At 39.4% G+C, this 16326-nt stretch overlaps 1 protein-coding gene across 5 annotated transcripts in view; it reads left to right on the forward strand.

Moving 5' to 3' along the window:
* Nucleotides 1–16326, forward strand: part of TENM4 (teneurin transmembrane protein 4) — a 587496-nt gene that overhangs the window by 420604 nt on the left and 150566 nt on the right. For all 5 annotated transcript variants that reach the window (XM_064505185.1, XM_026096126.2, XM_026096128.2 and 2 more), the window contains 2 exons: nucleotides 9244–9345; nucleotides 13931–14125. In XM_064505185.1, coding sequence (XP_064361255.1) covers nucleotides 9244–9345; nucleotides 13931–14125 — 297 coding nt within the window. The remainder of the gene's footprint in view (nucleotides 1–9243; nucleotides 9346–13930; nucleotides 14126–16326) is intronic.

The following is a 16326-nucleotide window of genomic DNA, read 5'->3' on the forward strand; positions in this document are numbered from 1 at the left end:
TCCCTCTATATCCCTATGAACAACAGAAGTACATTAGCAGGATTTTCTAAAAGTTACTTTCATTCTGGTCCCAGTGAAGTCAATGGAGATTTTATCATTAACTTAAATGGTAGTGTACATAGACCAGTGCCCAAGTGCTTTTGAAATCCCATTACACCTTATGCTTTCAACCCACTTATAGCTTTAGATTATCAGGCATTGTGCACTAGAAAGATTTCTTCTTAAAATGAAAACAGTGAGAGAAAGGAGTGAGCCAGCGCGATAAAGCTTTCTCGTAGGCCAGCCGAATTCAGGCCAAATGCGGTTTATACTTTTGAAATGATTGTGCTTAGTCTCTCCTTTATTTACTCCCCAAACTGTTCCCACTTAGTTTCTGGCTGAAGCAGAAGCTCAAAAATATTTCCAGTATTTCCAGCTGCGTTTGAAATCGTATGTGCTTGAAATACTGTGAGGAAGACCGATGCTATTGTGCTGAGAGCCATCTGAGTACCTGGATAGATATTTCAAGCCAGGGCTAGAAGCAAAAGTACAGATATTGCAAAGGAAGGCATGCTTCCATGTTGTATTGCAAACCTGGCAAACTCGGTAGCGCTGGATAGTTTCAATAAGCAACCTAAACTGAACAGGAATGACAAACTTTTTGTGCTTCACCATCACCTGTTAAAATTATCCAGACTGTAGAGTCACCGCTGGCTTGAATAGGTATATGCCGTGAATACATTGATGGGGATCTGGGGTATCTGCTATTACAGCTAGCTTTTTTTATAGCCCTTACAGATAAAGAATGGGGGAGAGTAACATGCAATTGGATGCTATGGTTATTGTACTTCACTCTGACTTTCCAGAATCAGGAGTGATTTAAGGAGTTATTTAAAGGACTGCCTGCCTGTTGCCCTTTTCCTAATTTAGCATCCTGATACCTGCATGTGAAGGTTAGAGTTCCACTGGGATATGAGAGCAAAACAGGGTTATATGCATGGATCTTTAATTAAAGCAGACCTCCCAGCCTTCAGCAAAAAAAAAGAAAAAATCAAAATCTGGCAAACCATCAAGTGGCATTAGCAGTATCAGCATCACACTAGGTGCCCTACAGAAGAGGAAACTGTGAAAGAGCACTCAGAAATAATGACTGAGTTTCCATGATGCTGTCAAGACTTTCACATCCCTGGCTGCCAGGTGTGGCTTACTTGAGCTAGAAAAGTAAAAGCCTTATAAAACACAAATGAAGCAGAAAAATCGAAGTCTCAGCAGGTGAGGATGTACCATAAAAATGAATCAGTCGTTTCAAACTTCAGCTGGGGAAGGAAGAGGAGGAGCAAGAACCCATCATTTCCATATTTCCTTTGTTTCTAGAGCCTTTTTTTTTTCTCTCAAAATGTCAAGTCTGATGTTTAAAGTTATCTGAAACCTGTTTTATCCCCTCTCACCTCCACGTTTCTCTGGCATTGTTATCACAATTACAAGAGCAGGTGACAGTTCTCTAGACACAGAATCTACCTACCCTGCAGTGAAATTCAATCGAAAAGCATCATTTCTCTGAAAAATAAACAAGACTGCAAGCTCTACAACTGAGGAGTAAATTAAATGCTAGCTTGTGTTCACAGAGCTTCAGAATCTTCTTTGCCTTTCATGTTCTACTACCAGCTTCCTATTAAAATTACTGCTAATGTAATTAGGGAAGTGACAATGAGCATTCCTGTGAAAGAGAGCCATTAGTGCCATAAGCTTGTTGGTGAAAGTACTTCATCCCGTGCAAACACTAGGTCTAAGAAAGGCGAGGGGAGTATGTGGCTTGCTAAGGCTGCCAGCTCCGGTGCAGCAGCACGGAGTGGGGTGTTCCTTCGCTTTCCCAAGGGGTGCAATTCGTTGTAGGGTGAGTGGGCTGCCACACACTCCTCATGGCCCCATTGACGTGACTAGCACAGAGGATTTCAAGGTTAGATATGAACCATGGAGTCTAACGACCTTCTGCTCTGCTCCATGTGCACTGAGTCTTTCACTGCAAAGCATCCTCTTTGGGCAGTGGAACGAGACTAGCCAGAGAATAGGCCAATGGACCGTCAGGAACAATACTCTATATGACAATAAATATTTGATGCATAAAATATTTCTCCTCTAAGTACTTGTTTTACATCCACAAATTGAGTTTATTTTATTTACTTACTTTTTAAAATTAATGCATCTGTGTTTACAGATGGTCAGAGCTTGTAAGGAAAGGGTAGAATATTTTATTATTCCAGTCAGTATACATAACAAAACTGGACTGGATTTGGAGGACATGCCTTTATTTATTCTTGTGGAAAGATTGTCCACAAGCATGGATAGATCCTCTCACTTTATAATGGTGAAGATGAGAAAGTGTGAGTTTTAAGCTGGGTTGTGCTGCACATGGTACAAAGAGTTGGTTATTCTAACTGCTCTGGGTTCACCCTGTTTTATAGTTGTTGAGCAACAACTCCTTAAGCTTCCAGTGGTAGTGCTTAATGAGAAGCCTAGCCCAAACAACCTCCCAAGGACAGTCTTTGCAGGCAAGCCCAAGGAGGTTCTGCCTGCGGCTTAGTAAATACAAGCTTTCTCTGCCTGCTTTCAGGCAGTCTGGAAGCCATACTGTTGCCGTGCGGAGCCTGAAGTAAATTGCCACATATACCAAACCCCAGGGATACACCTTTAGAGAGCACCTTTTCTTCTGAAGGTTGGTCACATTAGCTTAGTATTTAATTAATCTTCTAGTCTCCGCAGAACAAAAGATTTTGAGGCCATTTCTTCTGTGGAGGTGGATTGGGCTACTCGTTGATGAAGAGGACAAAGAACAAGGATACCTAGAACCTGTTCTTTTCTTGGCATCTCACTTCCTGCATTTAATTTTCTCATCTGTAAAACAAATTTGGTATTCATTGCACCTTCATTAAAGAAACCAGTATCAGCACTGATTCATTAAATCACGACCGTTCTAATGCAGTGTTATTCCTACGTGTATCTGATACCAAACACTGCCAGTTCCAGAGCAGCTCGTTCAGGTTATCGAAGGAGATGGTTACATTTGAATTCATACAATGCCACTACATTGAATGGCATTTAATCAGTTCTTAGAAAGCAGTCCTGGTGCTTATTAACTCCCAGGAAAGCTACTACCTTCAATTGCCAGCTAGATAACTAGTTTTTCGTTGCCAGTAGATAGTTGACTTTAAATGCCCAGGGAATGATGATGCTTGGTGGCAAGTGTAAGCTATAAAATATTTAGCTTTAACACACAATTGTGTTACTGCAGCTTCTAATAGGATTTGGTGTCAGGCAGACATCTGCCTTGGCCTCTGGCCCAAAGATATAGAAACAAGCTATTAAGCTGAATGTTGCATTGTAAATAAATAAGGTGGAAATACAGTTCAAGTAGCTATATTGCTGACCAGTGAACATGTTAATTATCTAAAAGAAAAGTCTATCAAGAGTCTAATAATTTTTCTGTCTCCTTAATACGTTTATTGTATTTCATCTGAATAAAGGTAATTTATGTAGGTAATTGTAAGCCAGACTGACAGATCTTTATAGAGCTCACCGCAGTGGAGTTAGCTTTCACGGGGCTATTTGTCAGCAGCAAAGTGATCCCCTGAGCAGACCGTCAGCCTGGGAGGTTTGTCTCTGTCACATGAGCCTGTTTATGATATAAAGTAAACGGTGTATTTACTTATGCTTCAGATTCCCAGACTAAAAAATGGGAATGGTAACAGTTAGCAATTTCCTATTGAACTCAGTGATAGCCTTAAATGAAAGATAGTGTAGTGTGAAGTCTTATTATGGTACGGTCAGGATCAAACCAGTTTATAGCTTCTCTCAGGGTAGGGAATGATTGCATTGGGAAAAGAAGCAGTGGGATGAAAGATTTCTGCTGGGTTTCCCACAAAATCTACCAGCTCTAAGATTGTTCATGCTGAAAAAAGTTCCCTAAGAGAAATGGTAAAAATCCTGAAATATCTTCAGCAGGTACAAGTCAATGATGTGGTGCATGAAGTAAAGCAAGTTTACTCCAGCACACAGTCTGGTTTCTTTTCTGATTTGATAATTAAAGCTCTTATATAGGAAGCACCTTTTTTTTTTCTTTTTTTGCTCTTGTAGAATTCTTGGCTTTTCAACTTTCTGGATGTTTTCCATCTCTCATTTTTATTAATCTGAAAGCACTTTTGTACATCCTTCTCCTTTTCCTAAGTGAGGTGGGTTGGACTTGGATAGGGAATACCTGCTGCCTCAGACAAGACATTTCTGTATTGTCCTGCAAAATGAGACAATGTGGATCTGCAGGCAGTGCATCTCATTATGTCATTTACTCTTTCTCTCAGAGGAGATCTGCATGTTTACAATGTTTATTCAGGAAATGACTTGTTTTTTCAGTTGCTAATTAGATTTTGAAGCTGGCAGGACAATTGCTTCCATACGCAAGCTTCTGCAATCTCCATTTGAAGCCACACCATCCTAAGCTTTCCTAGTCTATCCCCCGTGTGAGGAAGTTTGCTCCCGCTGCCATTTGTCATTGGAAGGTGGCTAGGAAGCAACATTTTCAATGTTCTCTTTGGCTGCTATAGCAAAACCATATGATAGTATCATGCATCATTCATTGGCTGACCCTCTAGCTAATAAGCTGTGCCCTTACCAGCTGGTGTCAATCAGAGCACTTCAGAGATCTGGAACCCGAGAGAAAACTGTGGGAGTCAGATTGAAAACAGAGACCATATATCTCTTTCTAAAAATGAATCCTCCGTGGTCACACAATGAACTTTAACAATTTAAAAATAAAAACAACAAAACATTGTCAGGATTCTCTAAAGCAGTTCCCATGGCATTATTCATAAATTACCATATGCAATTGTGTATGTATTGGAAAGTATCCTTATAATTATGCACAACAACTTACAGAGTAAATTTTAGAATGGAAAGTAGAACCTTGCCATAGCTACAGTCACCTGTTTTTATTTATTGAATGGCAGTTTGTCACCCACGTAGCAATGTTGACTATGGACATACTTAAAGGACAAAGCTTTTTTTAGATAGTTGCTTTGTGCTGCTAACTTAAGGGCTTCCTGGAGCTTAAGAGTTTAATCTCTTCTATCTTCTAGCCCTATAAAATAATATTTTGCCTAAGTACTTGCTTCTGTGACAGATGTGCTAATTCGTTCATCTGCTTCTTCATACTTTTTAAGGTCCCCCCATCTCTACTCCCTAATTCCTTATACCGGTCACCTATCGCCTCCTGTTTAATTTGAAAGTTAGATATTAGAGCAGTATGCCTGCCTTTTTGTGTGTGTGTGTACATTCCAGAAAGCACAACAATCAGGTCAGCTCTCCAACTGGCACCATCTGTGACCACTGAAACTATATTCAGTCCTGTGATGAAGTTAGAGGTTTTTGTCAGAAGTCTTAAGTGAGTAATGGCTTGCTGATGCCTGCAATGTTCAAAGTAAAAAGGAAGTCCAGTTTGTGATCGTTCCTGAGAATAGCAATAGGGCCATGCTGAGAATAACATAGACAACTTAGACTTGTTGCTCACAAGCCTAGTCCCAAGCCTCGTTTGTTCTTATTAGCTCTGGAGTTAGTGAGAAACTAGCTCCACTTCCCTTAACGCCTGCTATATGGTATTACTTTTTCAGCTGTGATGTAGCAGCTTTGGGATAATGATATATTCCATAAATCTTCATTGCTTCTCAGAATTTTCTCAGTAGTGAAGAGCTTTTGGAAGTGTGCAGAGACCTTAATTGTCCTGAGTCACACCAGGCAAGTGTCTATTCTTGACTGCTAGAAAATGGTAAGTGGCACCAGCCACGGGGGGGGGGGGGGGGGGGGAAGAGTTTCTTTTCCTCTTCACTTCCTCTTGTTTCTTTCAATAAGGTTATTCCAGGGCAAAGTGAGTGAAATTAGAGCATGTTAGAAATGTTACTTTTATCTATAATAGAAAAAAAAAAAAGTAGCACCAAAGAAAGCAGTTAAGTAGGATGAAGGGATTTTAAGGGCCCACTCTGTTTTCAATAGTATAGTGCAGTCAGGACACAATTAAAAGCTATTGAAGTGCTTCAGTGGAGAAGGTACAATGGGTTTTATTCAACTATTCTTTTATTCCTCTTGAGTTGCATGTCCATAATACAGTATAATGCACTTAGGGCACACTCACAAAGAATATTCGGGGAAATCAAGATTGAGAAGATGATGTCTAATATATGAAGTGTAATATGTGTGTATATCATTGCCTTTTGCAATGTAAAATGAAAGATCTGTAGATGAACACCTAAACCTCCATTAATATTTTTTTGTCACACAGTAGCATCTGTCACAGTGGATGGGATACATCTGACTAAATATAGTCTTGTCTATAGTATTGTCTATGGTGGCAATACCTACGTCTGAACTAGTCAGGGGAGGAGAAGAGGCACCAGTGAGGTGAGATTCATCAGGTGAATTCAGCCTAAGGTTCAGAAAAGTTTAGGTGCCTAAACACAGGTATGCTTCATTTCTGCGGTCACTCTGAGACTCTAGATCCCATTATACCTAGTCAGTATAGTCAATGAGATCTGCTCAGTTTACCCTACATTAGACACCTAATTGGTGTGCGTAATCTTGCCCACCTAGTCCTAATGTAGGCAACTGAGTACATCAGCTGAGCCACACTATAAATGCAAAATATTATTTCCAGTAACAAAGATTGCCCTTTAGCTGATGTGGTGAATTATTACACTTTGGAATATCTGCCATGTTTGATGCTACATTGCTTTTCAGGTGTTGCTTGTTTTTTTTATTATTTTAGCTAAATGCCATTTATTATTTTACATAAATATACTAAGAAAGTTGTAAGGATATTTTAGACCTCTTGAAGAACTCTATTTAGTCCTGTAAAGCAATAGCTTGAAAAAAAATGGCCTTTTCATTATGCCATAGGTGTTGTCATGACACTGGGAGTCTGTCCTGCATTAAAGCACTGACATATGTATTTCCATTGACTTCAAAGGTCATGCATATGTAATCTCTACTCAGTGATGCTACAGCTTGCAGACTCCAATTCAGAATGATAGCATGAGGGTGAGGTTTCATGAGATGTCTAAGTACTGCACAATTGCTGAATAACATGACCCTGCTCCCTCTGCTCCCAGTTTTCAGTGAGAAAATGATAGTAGAGAGTTAATGACAGTAGAAAATGATTCACTTTTTTTCTCTGCTGCATCAATTTTTTGCCATCTTTATAAGCTTTACCAACTCATTGAAGGGTCTGACAAATGCCAGAGCCAGCAAAAGAAGAGGAGGCATAGGCTTGTACCCAAGGACAGGAGCAATAGAGAAAAAGGACTGACCCTTTCAGTAAAAGGAGCTATTAAATGTTTGCCTATCTCATTATCTTCTTTCACAGTGTTCACATTCTGTATGTTACTTATATGTGTAAGTATGTATATGTGCATGAGTAAATATATTTTTTTTCTAAGTATTTCTGCATATGTTTCTGGGAAACAAGACAAAATGCTTAAAGAAAAAAGCATAAAGAAAGTTTATTTTCTTTTGGTTTTGCAGCAGTGAAATTGAAACATGATGAACAAAGTTCTGAATCTCTTCTATATACAGGCCAAGGTTAACTTTCCATTTACAGGAGGATAGATTCATGTGTATACCTGCTATTAAGTGAGAGTTACTATACTTGAAAATCAGTAAAAATGCACAAGGCCTGAGTTGCTATTTCATTATTCTAGGAAGTGTGCCTGCTATTTGATCGGAATAATGATGACAAATCAAGATCAAAGTGTTGGCTACATGCTGTGATTGTATATCCATTCACTGCAAAGTGACTATCTGCTTAACATTAGAACTTAAGTGTTAGAAAGCTGACAGCACTTTCTTGTACTTCACCTGCTGCATAGAGCTGTCTGATTGTGACAAGTCTGATGTCAAGACTTAAAACATAAATGCCTGGAACTGCTTTTATTATTTAAAACTGCTGTTGCCCTTCTTGAATAATTAAATTATACCACGTCCTTTAAAATGGCCTTCAGATACCTCTGTCACTCAAAGAACACCTATTCAGAAATACGCTGCCTCTCATTCACGTTTAGAAACTAATCTACACATTTCTCTTGCAGCTGTTTTTGTTCATTTATATCAATAGGAAGTTTACAAATATTTTTATTACAACAAGGTCTGAACTGAAGAAATTCTATGAAAGTGGGGTCATTATTCACATGGCCAAGATTTCCATCCCTCTCTAGGACAGATGTACTGCTGGTGCCCCACCTGTGTAACTGAATTGAGTTTTAATCGGATACACATTTCATTCCCAGAAAATGAGAAATAGTAGTCTGGAATGAACCATAGTATTCCATCATCTTTCCAAGCCCCACTCACATTTACTCAACCTTTGCTCACACTTTAGTCAAGAAAGTACAGTGATTTTCATTCTCTTTTTGAAAAATAATCTTTACTAAATCATATGCTTCTTTTATGAAAGTTAAGTTTTAGCCCCAATATTCTGAGCTGCCTTCGAAACAAGATAAAAGTGTTAGATATCATTTTGCTTGCCTGTTAGCTTTCCTTAGAAGATGAATAGCCAGTGTTTTTGCCAAAGTCAGGGAATTTAAGATGATAACTAGAAACAGAATGAAGTGTGGAATAGTCCCATCCCTGTTCCACCGAGATATATTATCTGCAGTGCTTTTGGCTGTTAGTATAATCTTCCAGGACAAACTGGAAAGCATACAATTAGAAATAACTCCTCAACAACAGGCAGACAGGATGAACCAAGGGCCTTTGTTCAGTGAACTTCATAGGGGAAAAATTCTGTCTTAGATCAAGTTTGTTCAGTGCAAATAAATGCCCCAAGTTCACTTACCAAGTCTACAAAATAGGACCAAAGGTACATGTTCTGCCTAACTGCTTGTATTCCTTCTCTCCAATAAATGCAAAAAGGGAAAATGGTCAGAAAAATAAGCAGGGAGAAAAAATATTGGGAATATTCCAGATACTGAGTAAAGACGACACCTGATGGGTGCTGAGCAGCTGCAGTTTTAGTCATAGGATTTGCAGTCACTTCACACTAATGTGTTGGACTTGAATTTCCATTGGTGTAAATGGATGAGCTCCATTTAGAGGAGTTCAGACTGATGCTTTCTGTCCTGGGTGCAGCAATTGCTTTGAGGTTTCAGCTCTTCTACTGTACAGAGACCTCCCAAGCTCAGAGGGGTTTTCTGGCCTGAAGAAGTATCTTAATTCTCTTTTCTTTTCTAGAATCAGTGGATAATTGTCCCAGTAATTGCTATGGGAATGGAGACTGTGTGTCTGGGACTTGCCATTGCTTCCTTGGCTTTCTGGGCCCTGACTGCGGCAGAGGTAGGAATTTATACTTGATTAACCCTTCCCCCTCCTTTTTTGGTTAATTTCTTTCTTTGTGGAAGTTATAGTCATGCTTGTGGCTTTTGCAAAGTACACCTCACCCAGACGGAGGATGCTCCAGTAGAATGGAACTGGATTGGATCTGTGGATTCATTTCTTACTAGCCATGATTGCTGCGACCTTAGCAACACAGAGCCCTGGCGGCGTGTAGACAGGCAAAACGTCACATTGGGAGCTTTCTGTCTGTGCTATTGCTTGGTTAGCAGACCACTCTGTCAGCGTGTGGTGGGATCTTATAATGCTGGTTTATTTTAAGACACTAATGGTATAACCCTTAAGTACATTTTTGTTGCTGCAAGCTTGCCTCAGCTATGCATGATCATTAACAGCCTCCCTGTGGGGAGTGAGCCAGGTTAGAGGAAGGCTAGGAATGGAGTAATGACAGGAGAAACTCTGGCCAACCAGTAACACTGGTTACTCTGGCCAAAAGTGAAAACATCGGGATGGCTTGTGAAGGAGGCTGACCTCAACAAACAATATATTTTTCTGCTTATATTAAAAGTATTTTTAATAAATCATTTTGGAAGAGATTTCACTTGACCCAATTTTTTTTAGGTTATTTAAACATTTAAAAAACAAATTGGAGTGCTTTTAGTAAGAACATGTTTCAGACTCAGAAATCAAAACTTTGCATATGGAAAATGCCTAAATGCAGTGCTCCTTTTCAGGGTCCTTTTTGGCTGAAACAGTTCAACAAATTAAATGTAGATTCATAAATTTTGAGGGGGGAGGGGGTGAAAATTTAGTGCCCACACAAGGAGCTTTGTTAAGGCAACAGGTCAGGCCTTCACCCTGGTCCATTGCTTCTCTGTCTCAAAGCAGGCTGGGCTTCTTCCCAAAAGAGAGAGCTAAACTCTATCCAACCCCACTTCCTCTCCCCCTCCAGCCCAGCAGTGGCCTTGTGAGGCTTTGGGTCACATCACTGTAGCCTGTCCAAGAGATAAGGACAGCTGCACGCCCCCACATGTAGGGAGTTCTCCGCTGAGGCAGTGTGGTCCAGGCTGAAACCCCGAGGTGTTTCAGGGTTCACAGCCCAGTAAGATGAATGTGACAGTCTGCATCTCTGAGAGCCGTTATGTCAAACTTCTTGCTGACTCAGGTTACACTTCGTTTGCATTTCCTTACAGTTGGTTTGCATTTTCAAGCTCCTTTTCAGAGCTGTAGATCTGGAGACAAAAGGAATTTTTCCACCTTCCACAGCATATTCCTACTCACGCCTCCTAACTTTAGTTAGGGGCTGAAGTTTGAGGCATGGTCCCCCAAGGCTGCCTGCAGAGCTGGTGGAGAAGAAGCTCCTGCGTTGCGAGTCAGAATACTGAATCTTTTGTTCTGAATCCACTTTCAGAGGAGCTTACTTCTCCTCATTGGTTATACACCGAGCCTGCTGAGGCACTGAAGTTGAGCCACATGAGTATCTCCCATTTCACAAGATTGCTTACTCTGCCTGACTTGAACACCTCTTTTTTGCGTCAATCTTTTGGTTCAAAATCATCTGGGTCCAGATCAGTGTCTGCCTTTAGGGGAACAGGTTAATACCTGGGGTGTAAAAATGCTATTTGTGCATGCATTTCCATCCAGTGAGCTTGTTAAATAGATCACCTTGACGTGAACATGAGATACGAGGGCCCCAGCGTTGACTTCTGTTCATTTTCGGTGGAATCTAAGGTGCTGCTTTTGACCTACAAACCCCTCAGAGGGCAGCAACTGCAGTGTGTATAAGACTGCTAGACTATCTGTCTGCAGCAATATATTTGTTCCTGTGCTGAGAAGTACTCCTCAAATAAGCATGTCCCACCACACAATTTCTAGGTCCCACATATCCTGGGTGTTCCTTTGTTTCAACTCTGCTGCGCAATTCACCATCCAAATGGATGGGAAATTGTGGAACAGAAAGCCCTTCAGTGCATGCTGCAAAGCCCGTATTTTTTGCTTCTCTTTTTTGGGGAGGGTTGTAATAATTGGAAGAAGGGATGAGGAGCTCTTGTTATAAATATAACAGTTAATTATTAATGTATTGTTAGCCAATTATTTTAAACAATATAGATGAGAAGAAATCACTAGACGTTTTCTAGGGCCTTCTAAAAACCTTGAACATGGGAGAAAGTGTTTTAAAATTTCTATAGAAACAAAAACAAACAAACAAATAAATGAATAATCTCATTCCCTGATGCTAAATTTTCCAGGAAAAGTGGTGGGCATTTGGGCTACCGTAACCACCCCAGAGAATTACTGTAATTTAGGCATCTTAGATATTTTTTCTTGGAATGGAATCTGAATGATCAAGCGTTAATTATATATCATTATATATAGAAAAAAGTTACACAAGGAGCAGTGGAAAAAATCCAGAAATCTCTTTTGTCTTTATTCATTATGGTATGCTACAAAAGAGGTCTTGTTCTTGCCATTGCCTTGACATTTGCAGCAGCACTTTCCAGGTTATGCTGAAGCTATTCTCCATGGAGATCTCTGTAGAGTAGCAGTTTTATTGCAGATGGCCAGCAATTTATCTGATCTTGCACTGAGTGATCAGTTGTCTTGTCAGAAAACATGTAAGTCTTTCTCAGCAGCCTCTCACTGGTTAAAGGCAATTATTCTTCCTTCTTGTTGAAAAGAGCTGTAGGCTATCCTCTTCCAGTACCTTCAAAGAACAGGCTCCATTACCGAGCATTTGAAATTTGAGACAGGAGGGCAGAAAATTCCATCAGTCTAGCTGAAAAGTTAAATTGCAGAGTGGGTTTGCTGTGAACCATGTATACAAAACAGTGTATCTTAGACAATTTATGTCCTGTATTGTATAAGTAGATATCTCCTTGCAAATGATGCGCTTGAAACACACCATTCCAACGTGCTTTCTTTAAGGTGAGCATAGGGCTCTTTAATAATAACAGTTGCCAAATTCCTTTCTCTTATAAACCGCTTTTATTTTAGTCAGGCAAATATAGTTCATTGCCTATCAAACTGGTTTAAGAGTCAGAGCTGTCAATGTTTTGCATCATACTGAGGTTGCTGTAACTCTGTAACACTCAGACAGACTTGCCTATAATGATACGTGAAAAGCAACATTGGGTAGGCATTGTGTGATTACTGACTGAAAAGGTAGTAAGAGAAATGGAGGAATGTTTCCTTTAACCACTGTTACTACCTCCTCCTGCCTGCACTCAGAGTCAGGAATGAAGCAAAAGAGGTTCACTGTGTTAATGACATGCCTAAGGCAGGTGAGTTAAGAAGCAGAGTGGAATATTCCATTCGCATTAGTGTCCTTCATAAAAATGTTCACAAACTGCTTTTGTGAGGGGCAGAGGAGAAGCTCAGCTTCTCTCACTTAAGGATAATGTGTGAGAGTGAACCAGAGAAGTCTGGGTTGAATATATGTCCTTGCAGGTGAGCTTCAGTGACATGAAATTCAAGAAAACAGAACTTAAGCAAGCAGATTTTGAAGGGATAGTGAACAGGGGAAGGCTACTGTTTTTAAGGAAACAGGAAACAGAAATGGATAGCTCTCTTAAAAAAATCAGAACAAGGGACAAAGGTAGCCTAGGATGGCACATGTGGAAAATAACAGTATGGCAAAAGGAGAAGGTGTCATCAGAGAGGAGCTGAAGAAAGCTTACAGAGCATCAATTACCAAAGTTATGGCAATGGAGGCTTCGGTCTGGTCTCTGCCTGACATTTTCCTGAGATAGCTCAGAAAACACTTAATGCTGGAATCCACCATGCCACAGCTTGAGCTTTTTGACTTCTTATTCTCCTCTTTATCACAGGGAAGAAATCCTGCAGCTGGTTGGCCGTGCGAATCAGCTGATTTTGCTGGAAAAAAAGCACAATTACAAAGTCGTTTATAAACTCATATAAAGATCAGAGGATATATTTGGGGAACTTTTATTACAGAAAGATTGGAAAGACTAGAGGCCAGTTTTGCATTGTGTCTGATGATGAATGCAGTCCAGAGGAGGTGACAACCATAAAAGGGGGCTGGAGATTCAGGTGATGGTATGACATGAACTAAATCAGGGAAAGAGTCTGAACATGGCATTCTGCATTCTCTGAGAAAAGAAACTGAAGACTGTAAAGTCAACAACTACAGCAGCAAAACAGGAGTGATTTGTGTACAGCTAAGGTCTGGAGCAGAGGAAGTGTCAAGGAAAGTCTGAAGTCTGGCAGTGTGTCAGGTATAGCGATAAGCAATTTAAGGTCAATGGTGCTGCTGAAAAAAGACTCCAGTACACACCAAGTCAGAATAAGATAAAGGTCTGAGCCTAGTCAGCAACAGAAAGTATCACAGACACAGAGCAAAGAGGTATTCTAACTCAAGAGCACCATTTGTTCGTTTAAAACATTCATAGGATAATACAATTAACAGCTGAGTGTCATCCACATAATAGACTTGGCCTTGGCAAAGAAAACAGCATGCTTTACTGAAGAGTATTTATGAAGAACAGAAGTCCCAGGCTCCTGTGCTCCTTTTTGAAGTGAGTGTCATGTACAGTTGTGTTTTAATGTGATTTCTGTTACAATTCCCCAGCTTCTTGCCCAGTGCTGTGCAGTGGAAATGGACAGTACATGAAGGGAAGGTGCTTGTGCCACAGTGGCTGGAAAGGAGCAGAATGTGATGTCCCCACCAACCAGTGCATTGATGTCTCCTGCAATAACCATGGCACATGCATCATGGGGACCTGCATCTGCAACCCAGGATACAAGGGGGAGAGCTGTGAAGAAGGTATTTGCAAGATACATTCAATTAGCTTTTTGCTTTGATTGTTGTTATATAATTACATGGATGGAGGCAATTCTGAATAGCACTGGCACTTAAACAGAACGGTAATAGGCACCTTAGAGATACAATAGATGGATGCAACATAAAAATGATATGTTGTAATAACTTGTCGTTATCTATCATATTTGTTCAATAATTGGATGAAAAGCCATCAAACACTTCAGATAGACAAATCTAGTTGAAAGACCAGAATGTCTAATCATATGTTCAAATGTTCTTATTAAAGCATCGTTTCCATTTACACATCTAAACGTATAATTACTTTTACAGTGCTTTCTTCTCTGCTGTGCTATACCAAGTGATTTCAGTTCCTTACGTATAAAAAATGGTGGCGTATGAGAAGAAGTATTCTGATTCTTGTCAGCTTTAAAAGCTTAGAAATGTTCAAGACTTGAATTAAATTCTGCTTCAAAATCAGATGTTATTTTAATGGCTCTTCCATAGCTTTTTTTCACATTAGCCCCCAAACATGCTTTATTTGCGTTTGGTTTTGTGACTCAGAATACAGTGACTTTTAGCACTTATCTTTAATCTTTTTTTGAAGGAAGTCACCTGCCACCATAAGCCTTTATCTTGCCCAGTCTGCAACTGCTTCTTATTGCTAAATGAAAAAGTGGACAGTTTTGTAAGTTTGCAATTCATGCTGACTGTTATAAAATACCTCTAGAAGCAACTGATTTACGGAATAATGTTCAGCACTTTTGAAAATTATTCACAAAATTCTATGCAGAGGATCTGAAAAATAATTATGTTTAAATTATGCTTCTACAGATGCTCCTATAAGGCCTTTGTACCACATGGTAGACTTAAGTCATCTATTTGATATACTTGTAAGAATTGCTATCACTTGGAATAATTTATGGTTGTCTGAGTGAGTGTGGGATAAAAATTCATCTGAAATGACTTTATTTAATGGACAATGAAAATAAGCTGAACTGGATTCAGACATTCAAATGGCATCTAATCTAGCAATTCTTTTGATGCATCAAATGTATTGGAATAGGATATCTCTGACATTACATGGCTTCAGTGTCAGTAAATGTTAGAGATGAAGACAGTATCAGCTCTATATCAATAAGCCATCTCTGGAGAGAGCTTAATTTTGGCTTAAGAAAGCACAGTTCAATGAAGCTGTGGGGCATGGAAAGCCAAAGATGGTGACTACTGAAATATCTTTAAAGAATGTCCTTTGACCTCTTATTTACTAGATCATTCCTTTACTGGTTAAACAGTAATGGAAAAACTCTGATTTTGCCTTCAGCTAGACATGTTTAATGTGTGTAATTCAGAGTAAAATCTGCACTTTTTCTAATAGGAACCTCTTTTCTCTTGTCCCTTGTTTTGCTTTAAAGCAAAAAAGCTATCCTCCAATTAGTTATTTTATGTTATCATTGTAGCAGGGGACAATGTCAGTCCCACTAGGTAGAAACTTGAAAAAGAAAGAAGAACAAAGAGAACATGATTTTTCTTATGAGCTGTTTAGTATTTTTCCTAGTATGCATTTGTTTTTGATATTCAAGGCATAATTTGTATTGTGTTGGGGCGGCGGGAAATAAGTCAGAAATATGCCATGTGGGAAATCTTCAAGATATATATGTATTTTTAAATCTAGTAAAAAAGTTGATTTATATTATTTTTTAAATTGCTTTTACTTTTTAATTTCTCTTCTAAGAAGGGCCATCTGGTATTGATTACTTTTTATTATTTCTCAGTTCTTGTAGCTTCACTGCTTACTCCATGTTTATAATGGGTTTTCATTCCAGTGTTTCTTCTTTCTTTTCTTTCCCCCCCTGTAGTAGTTCAACAATGTTTATAAAACATCAGCCAACAATCTTACATGAGTTTTTCTTTTCTCCTTCCTTAGTTTATTGGCCCATATTTTATAAGGCATGGGCTAAGGCAGTGGGACATTAAAGGGAGGGGAGCAATTTTAAGCAGTGAAAAATGAGAAGTTACTCTTTGGGTACTGAATAAGCCTAATAACTTGTGTGACCAGTGAAGCATGAAGCATGCTGGGGAAAAGTGTAGTATCTGCACTAGCTTTTCTTGCTGCATGATTTATCTCCCTGGCAAAGGTTTTGCACAAGGTTTGAACTATAAATGGGGCATTTTCCAACTAGAAATTAGACCATTTGGGACATTTA

The sequence above is a fragment of the Dromaius novaehollandiae genome, chromosome 1 (assembly GCF_036370855.1).
Source record: "Dromaius novaehollandiae isolate bDroNov1 chromosome 1, bDroNov1.hap1, whole genome shotgun sequence".
Taxonomy (NCBI): Eukaryota; Metazoa; Chordata; class Aves; order Casuariiformes; family Dromaiidae; genus Dromaius; species Dromaius novaehollandiae.